The 9,465-nt window shown below is 42.2% G+C and overlaps 1 protein-coding gene across 1 annotated transcript; it reads left to right on the forward strand.

Moving 5' to 3' along the window:
* Positions 1–1,077: 1,077 nt before the first annotated feature.
* On the forward strand, positions 1,078–4,434 carry LOC140242130 (uncharacterized). The gene has a single exon (XM_072321929.1). It carries the CDS (start codon positions 1,078–1,080, stop codon positions 4,432–4,434), a length of 3,357 nt encoding a protein of 1,118 aa, XP_072178030.1.
* The last annotated feature ends 5,031 nt before the right edge of the window (positions 4,435–9,465 follow it).

A 9,465-nucleotide genomic window follows, 5' to 3' on the forward strand; every position in this document is an offset into this window, starting at 1 on the left:
TCTGGGCACTTGATTGTTCCGCGGAGGAATATGTAAATAAAGAGTTCGACAAGATGACCGAGATCGACCAAACACCTTGTTTGAGAGTCTGGGTATTTTGGTGGTTATGATGGTTCGCTAGGCCAAGTTAACCTCCGTAACAAATTGGGGGCACGTCCGGGAGTTCGGCAGGGTTTCTGCGGACTTAGGTGATTTGGTCGGGCTTGATATGATCCCAGGAGTGTTTTTTCGTTCTCGCTTGGCCGATGAATTTCGGTGAGTAGCGTGGTGTAGCACTCTATGCTATGTCGTGGACATGGGCGATCGCGATACAGTTTACGTCGCGTCGCGCAACTACGTACAGTACTGTATGTAGTTTGCATCGTGATTGTTACAGTTTACTGTATGTGCAGGTGTTACGATTATAGAAAGCATGATGCGTTTATGGCGTAGTGTACGTAGTGTGTGTGTGGACGCGGAGTGATATGTTATACATTTTGATGTAAATCGGTCGTCTTTCTGTGTCTGCGTGAGGGAAGCACACGTTCGTTTTTCTTTCGGGATCGAAAGGGTTAATTTGGCACGTGCGTAGTGTTGAGGATGGTTTAGTCCAGTTATACGCTGCGCGTGTGTAGTGTTTGCGTGGAAACGTTGGTCAAACGTTGGTCGTTGGTCCCGTACGTGGTGGTTCGTGTGTGGTTCAGCATACGGTCATTCTACGGCGGTTCGTATGTGGTTAAGCATACGGGTTATTCCACGGCGGTTTGTACAGCTGTATGTGGTTTAGCATACAGGTGATTTCACGGTGGTTCGTGTGTGGTATAGCACACGGGTTATTCCACGGTGGTTTGTGTGTGGTTTAGCACACAGGTAATGCCATTGTTGTTCGTGTGTGGTTGAGCACACGGGTTATTTTAAGTCGGTTCGTATGTGGTGTAGCATACGGGTTATTCCCAGTCGGGTCGTGTGTGGTATAGCATACGGGTCATTGTTTATAGTGCGACTGGTTTTCTTCAGTTGAAAAGAGTTTTTCAGCTGGCTGGCTGGTGATAGTCAGGTTTTTTTGTAGCACTACTAATTGTACATTACTGGTGCAGAATGGAGAAAGATCAAGAGTTTTCCATTGAGAAGTTTGTGGATTCACCCACAGTTGAGGAGTTGCTAACCTTGAAAAAGGTTGATTTGTTGCGTGTTGCAGAAAACTACAAGGTTCCTGCTGTGAAGAGTACAATGAAAAAGTCAGAGATTACACAGCACACAATCAAATTTCTTGTAGATGAAGAAGTATTTCCCCTCCAGGCATTGCGTAACTTATCAGGTAGTCCCCCTGGTGATGTGCAAGGGAGTGTAGAAGTACGTCTGAAAGAGCTTGAACTTGAGAAAGCGAGAATTGAGTTAGAGAGAGAGAGGGTTTCTCTAGAAAGGGCTCGTCAAGTCGGTGAGAGAGAGTATGGTGTAAGCGTCAGTGGTGGGCATTTTGATATCGCCAAAAATGTCAGAATGGTCCCTGAGTTCGATGAAGGAGATGTGGATAGATATTTCCTGCACTTCGAACAGGTGGCGGATAGCATGGAGTGGCCGAAAGAAAAATGGCCTCATCTCTTGCAGACTAAGTTAAAGGGAAAGGCATGTGATGCTTATGCTTCACTGTCGCGCGAAGAGGCTCAGCATTACGCAACAGTAAAAAAGGCAATCATGAACGCGTACGCCTTGGTTCCTGAAGCGTACAGACAGAAATTCAGGAATAGTAGAAAACTAGATTCACAGTCATTCAGAGAATTTGCAAAAGTGAAGGAAATTGCCTTCACTCGTTGGCTGCAATCAGTAGGCGTGGCTACTGTTGATGATTTGCGGGAGCTTGTGCTACTAGAGGAGTTTAAGAGTTCGCTACCTCAAGAGGTGCGTTCGCATATCGAGGAACAAAAAGCGAAAACTTTGTTGGTAGCTAGTACAATGGCTGACGAGTATACTCTGTCCCGTAGTCATGGAAACAGGTATGTAGGAAGCAAATATGCAGCTCCAAGTCGTCAAAGTGTTGGCAAGACAAATTCTAGCAGTAAGACAGATGTGAAGGTTGGTCTAGTGGTAGAAAATGAGACTGACAAGAAGGGTAGGATTACTGAGAAGCCTATTGTGTGTTTCCATTGTAGGCAACCAGGGCATGTGAAGTCTACTTGTCCCATTCTGAACAAGAAAAAACAGGAAAAAGACAAAGAAAAGAAGTCTCATCCCAATGGATTGGTGAGTCGTTCGGTTGAATCGACAGGTGATAGGTGTGAACAAGTTCAGAGTGTGATTAAGTCAGCTGATCAAGACAAGATTAAGTCTCAGTATGAACCATTCACTTCTGTAGGCTATGTGTCATTGGTAGGGTGTGATGAAGCTAGAAAGGTTACCATCCTGCGAGATACTGGTGCATCCCAGTCATTGATTCTTGACAGTGTTTTACCTTTTGGGCAAACGTCGTCCACAGGCACAAGTGTACTGTTACAAGGAGTAGAAGGAGGTTACGTTGAAGCCCCTCTTCACACAGTCGATTTGCAGTCAGGCCTAGTTTCAGGAAGGGTGAGCCTTGGTGTTAGGAAGTCACTTCCTATGGATGGTGTAGCATTGATATTAGGCAATGATCTTGCAGGAGACAAAGTGACTATTCCAGTGGTCAGTGCAGTCCCTTTGGATAAAGAAGGAAATGAGACAGCTGCATTGGTTCAGGAATTCCCTGAAGTTTTCCCAGCTTGTGTAGTCACACGTTCCATGTCTAGAAAATCAGAGGAGTCTGAAATGAAGGCTAGTCCAGGGGATATCGGTCTAGAAGGGAGTTTCTTCTGTCAGATGGATGATGTAGAAGTAAGTAGAAACGCAGCGTCAAAATCACATGAGGTAGGAGATGAGTCTCAGCCTGTAGATGAAACTGATGTTGAGAGAAGTGCAGGTGAGAGTGTGAAGCCATTCATGTGTGTGGTTGGAGAAGAGTTGAATCACACAACAGATGATCAATGTGCTGAACTAGAAAGGAAGTGTTCAAGTGTGAAGCTTAAGAACTCGGATGCACTTTGTGATCTTGACAGGAAATTGGGTCATTTGTCCCATGGTGAGAGAGATGATGTGAAACAGATCATTGCAGATTTTCCGGAGTTGTTTTCAGATGTTCCTGGTCGCACAAGTGTGGTGCAACATGATGTGGATGTTGGGGAGACAGATCCCATCAAGCAGCACCCTTATCGTGCTAACCCAGAGAAGATGCAACACTTGCAGAGTGAGGTGGAGTACATGTTAGAACATAACATTGTAGAGCCAAGCACTAGTGCATGGAGTTCACCATGTGTATTAGTTCCCAAGCCGGATGGCTCATATCGCTTTTGCACGGATTATAGGAAGGTGAATTCATGTACCAAATCGGACTGCTTCCCTATTCCAAGAGTTGATGACTGCATCGATCGTATTGGAAAAGCGAGCTATGTAAGCAAGTTTGACCTACTGAAAGGGTATTGGCAGATACCTTTAACACAGAGAGCAAAGGAGATTTCTGCGTTTGTAACTTCAAAGGGCCTTTTCCAGTATACCGTGATGCCGTTTGGGATGAAAAACGCCCCGGCTACATTCCAACGCATGATGAATGAGTTGATTTGTGGATTGGATGGCTGTGAGGTATACATCGATGATGTGGTGGTTTACAGCGATTCTTGGGATGACCATGTGAGAACGGTGAAGGAGTTGTTCAAGCGGTTGTCGGCGGCCAGTCTCACAGTTAACCTGGTGAAAAGTGAGTTTGGGCATAGTGAAGTGCAGTTTCTTGGTCACGTCGTTGGTCATGGTCGAGTTCGTCCCGCAGCGGCTAAAGTCCAAGCAGTCCAAGATGTCCCTGTTCCCAAGACGAGGAAGGAGCTGATGAGATTCATCGGCATGGCCGGATACTACCGTCGCTTCTGCCATAACTTCTCGGATGTTGTGGCGCCCTTGACTGATCTCCTGCGGAAGAATGTGAAGTTCCAGTGGTCAGCAGCATGCCAGTCTGCCTTCGACCAAGTGAAGGCAATCCTGTCGAGTGGTCCTGTATTGGCAGCGCCGGACTTCAAGAAAGGCTTCAGCCTAGCTGTCGATGCAAGCGATGTCGGAGCAGGCGCCGTGCTGATGCAAGCTGATGACAATGGAGTGGACAGACCGGTCTGCTACTTCTCAAAGAAGTTCAACGCGCACCAGCGGAAGTATTCTACCGTTGAGAAGGAGACCCTAGCGTTAATTCTTTCGCTCAGCCATTTTGATGTCTACGTGGGCAGCACAACTCAACCCGTTGTTGTGTGGACTGATCACAACCCACTGACATTCGTCAACAGAATGAGAAACAAAAACCAGAGACTGCTGCGATGGAGTTTAATCCTACAGGAGTATAACCTTGACATTAAGCACATTCGCGGAAAGGAAAACATTGTCGCAGACGCCCTTTCTCGTGCTTAATTGAGACATCTCAATATTTTGTCTTGTTGCCAGATGCAACATTTGTGCAAATGTATTTTATGTTTGCAACACTTTAAACAGGTGTAATTTGTTTTGCAAGTACACAGGACAGTGTGTGTACATCATGTATATGTACGAGTGGTACATGTATGCATTTTGCATACACTATAATTGTGATGCCAACAGCATGAATGGCACTTTGAATGTGTAAATAACAACAAGGAAGTATCTTCAGACATGTTTGTGTTAATAAGAAAACACAGCAAGCTATATTTGTGCTTTGAGTCACTCAACAAAAGAAGACACTATGAAGGCTGTTTTAAGTTATGCTAGCCATCAACAATTGTCAAGAATGTGAGTTGTTGGTAAATTGATTTCAAACAGGTAGTGTCGCTGTTTGTATAGAGAATGTGGTGTATCGAGTAATGTAGGTACAGTTCAGGTACTTGAAGTTTCATACTTGTACATGTACAGGTATTGGTTAAATTTGTTGTGGCATACACCCTAAGTTTATTGGATGTTGCTTTTTGGATTTAATTAGCATGTATACTGTATTAGGTACAGAAATTATATAGTTATACATGTACAAAGCTTTTGCTCATTATTATACCTCAATCATTGCCTTGGCGAAGGTATTCAGTATTTCACAGTTGATCCAACATACCAACAGGCATGTATTTAAGCGAACTGTGTTATACCAGGATGTATACAGGCAGGTATACACTCACTTATTAAGTTTAGGTGTACACACAGGTTGTCATCAAGTATATCTCATTCAGGTTCATTTGATGTTTTGTCAGGCAGGTCATACTCTTGGTGTTTTGTATGTTGACAGGAAAGTTTTCAGACACATAAGTAGGATATATGACATTTGTTGGTGTTTAAACGTTTCAATAGATGCTGACACAACGTGTACAGGTATATGTAAGTCGCATATCATGGAATATGATGTTTTGGTTGTAGGTAATATGATGTATATGATTACAACAGTTGGATTTTATGCAGTTGCTTGTGGAAGAGATGACGTGTTTTATAATCGTTGTACACAGGTTAATCATTTAATAATGACAGTGTAAGAATTGACATGTTGCATGTGTGTTCTAACGAGGAAACCACATGATTTTGGTACAAGTGTATTGTTTGTGCTGTATGCATGACATGATTGCATAAAGGTTAAGGTGTTGAGAAAGTTAACATTGCAGTATTCAGTGTTGCACAACTACATGCAATTCCAGTATGCTGTAACTCACAAGCAGCAGTATAACTCACGAGAGTGTTAGTTTGGTACACGTTGAATGGTACTAAAGTCATACATGTTTTATCACAGGTTGTGATAATGATATACTAGTAGCCATAGCATACTTCGTTTATGTGTTCTTATAATGATGCAACCATGGTAAATTCATGGAGTTATAAGTGTGAATTGGAAGAGGAATGTACAATGCTGTTCCAAAATATTGTGCCAACGTACATAGAGTCCATTTGTGTTAAAACGTTGAATGCACTCTTTTAGGGGGGAAGTGTTATGGATACAGGTACATTGTATTGTCATTTCTGGGCACTTGATTGTTCCGCGGAGGAATATGTAAATAAAGAGTTCGACAAGATGACCGAGATCGACCAAACACCTTGTTTGAGAGTCTGGGTATTTTGGTGGTTATGATGGTTCGCTAGGCCAAGTTAACCTCCGTAACAAGTGGTTTCCCCAGGAACGAACACACTTACACATAACACGAAATGACGGCGGACAGGCATATACGTATTTCCGCCCCGTCGAATAGAGAGCTGACACTATCTTTTCATTTGGCTTTCAGACAGTGGTGTGCAGACGAATCATGATAAGTATGCGTCTCGTGAAAACCATATCTACACACCTGCCGGGCTATCGTTGTATATACCAGGCCCCTGGCAGCGTGAAGCAAAATACCTAGCAACCGCATCACATAGTGGTATGGGCAGTAAGCATACACATGCCTCTCCATATGGGGCGCCAAGTGTCGAAATACAGTCATTTCGTTACGAAATGTTAATTCCGTAAAGAAATGACAACATTTCGTTACGAAATGACTGTATTTCGTTACGAATTATCATTTCGTTGACAAAAAGTTCATTTCGTAAAGAAATTACAACATTTCATTACGAAATGACTGTATTTCGTTACGAATGATCATTTCGTCAACGAAATGACTGATTTCGCAGGGAGAGAGACCATGCGTCACTTGGCCCCCCCCCCCCCATATCTCCAGCACACACACCGCACGTTGATATACCATAAACTGAATCACGCGATGTTGTATCAAACACACACACACACACTCTCTCTCTCTCTCTCACACACACACTCACACACACAGTCACACACATAGTCACACGAGAGCATATTCCACAAGGACTTCTCAAGACGACGTCCTCATGGTCATAACGATTTGTTATTCCATTCAAGGATGTCCAGCAAAATACAAACAAAAGATTATAATCATAGCTACCACGCTGTTGAAATGTTTTCCAAGAACAACAGTTCCAAGTAGCATGTTAATCGTATCAATTATGGAATCGCACACCTGTACCTTTCCAGCTACATTTGCTGGAAGATGCCTTGAGAGAATGGGTTGGGTTTTTTTTTTTTAACAACTGCACGTTTCTAGTCGTTTTCAATCCCCTTACTTGTATTTAGTCGGAATGATTATTTTCTTGTTGTTTCACATTGTTCTTCATGTAAAAGGAAACATAATCTTCTTAATTTTCTCTATGTCTGTGTTTGGAAGGACCCATTAATGACGCAAAACAAAGGTATAAACTTTTGGGATTAATTCATATTATACTGCAACTGTATCGCTGACTGACGAAAGTTGTTGGTTTTTTTTTTTCTGATGGGAACAGGAATTTGAGACAAGAAACCCCAAGCCCTTCGACGGTACTTGAATGCGACGCGTAATATCTATTGTTAATAAACTCTTGGTAACCTTGCGTTCGTCATGAATATTAAACATTCTTTACAAGAAGAAATCAATATTTCATTTTCTTTTTCCCATTCCTCCTACTACGCTCTTTTTTTTTTCTGAAACGAAGCAGCGTCTTTTTCTCCTTTTTTCGTTGTTAAAAGTACAAACACGTGACTGTGCAATTTTCTGTTCCTCTTAAAGTAAATAACTGCACGTATGCAATGAAATTAATTGCATTCATGTGTGTATGCAGACATTATATAAAAGGTAGGCGTACGCATGCAGAGTGTATTTCGCTCTCTCACTCCCCCCCCCCCCCCTTTCTCTCTCTCTCTCTCTTTCTTTCATGGAAGATTCAGTCGTGAGGGATGACACGTTTTTGATAATGATAATGCACATTGCACATCTCATGATTAGGAAGAATATATAATTATACGTAACTTTAGCGGAAGAGGTTACTTTCCACAAATCTTCCACGACAACTTCCGGCGTGCAGGCAAGATCTGCGTGAGTTGAAATCCCCTCTGTATCCAATTGATTGTAGAAGCTCCGTGTACAGTTGCAACGTGACAATCCAAACGTATCGAACATAACAAAGGTTTGCTGATAGCATTACAGATTTTTGTCAAGTGTATGCCGCCCTCTGTATTTCTAGTGAATAAGATCGCAACTGCTGATCTACAAGTTTGAACAAACATGTAGAGAAAAGGAATCAGTAGGATAAACCTGTCATCTTCACTGAGGTACTTTCCGGACAGCGACACTATACCACCAGGCTATCTCTGGTTGCCGACAGTGACACGATGAACTCAGAACAATGCTTGTTACCATGTCTGTTAAAAATTGGAGACCAGCACTTGCGATCTTATTCACAAGAAATACAGAGGGCGAAACATGATAAAAATCTGTAATCAGTGGTAATAGCACATATTCTCCACTCTGCAGTATTAGTCTCTTTCTCTTCGTGACAAAGAATGCTTTTTTTCTGCGTGCAAAGCTCGCAAAAGGTTGATTTAACCCTTTGTATGCTTCAAGAGCCGTTTTGCACAGATAACCCCAAAGGGTTGTACACACTGTCCAAGGTCAGTGCCACAGAAAGGGTTAAACAAAAGATAGCAACACGAACAATGTTGTCTGGCGCTTTACCTGCTACTTTGCAAACTTCAACTCGGTAGAAATATATACATGTTAAAACATCACTACATCTCTCTTAGTGTATACAGTGCTACGTATTGCTCTCATGAATATACACTATATTTACAGTTTTTCTTCAGCTGACTGAAGAGTTAAGCCTATCATGCGATCTAGCGCCATCTATTGGTTATTGTTCGGCAACATCTAAAATCGTTCTTTCTCTCTTCTTTTCCATTGTTTCGTAGCTTTACATGACTTTGCCTAGGTTCTCCACTTTTGGGTTTTAGCTTTTGTGAAGATGAAAACCTGTCACTAGTCTGTTGTCTATCGTCCCTGTAACGTGACAGATCATCACAAAAATACAAGATGTTGTTTTCAATTTGACGGTTTCCCTACCAACTATTATGTTACCAGAAGCATGAATAGTTCCTGTGTCCGTCTCACCTATATAGTACGAAATTTATTTCATTAGCTTATATTCAGAAACTTCTTCTTATCTTTCCAGGTGTATAGAATTCATGTCAAGATGATAATGGTGTGACTTCCAGAAAGACACGCATATACCCTTATTATGACAACCGGGGTAATTGTACTGCAGCGTACAAACAAAATTTATCTTAAAGTTGATTTTAACGCAAGTAGTGTAATCAGAAGCACCGTGGATATTTCACCCTGGCAAGCCTAATGGACTACATGCACCTGCATGCTTTTAGCATAAACTAAAACTAATCATACTAAGTGAGGGTGGTTATGGCGTAATAATTCCCCGCTCAAGGACCCGCTGGTGACGGCAGAACAACAATCTTTTGTTATCTCCATGGCATTTCATGACGCTGCCTTTTAATCGTCTGCCTATTAATGCATGCTGTGACTTCTAGACCTTACTCCAAGGACATTACTACAATATACGTGATACGCAGAGGGTATTTTTTTTTGGTCAAAATCAAATGGTAAA

Source organism: Diadema setosum, chromosome 1 (assembly GCF_964275005.1).
Source record: "Diadema setosum chromosome 1, eeDiaSeto1, whole genome shotgun sequence".
Lineage (NCBI taxonomy): Eukaryota > Metazoa > Echinodermata > Echinoidea > Diadematoida > Diadematidae > Diadema > Diadema setosum.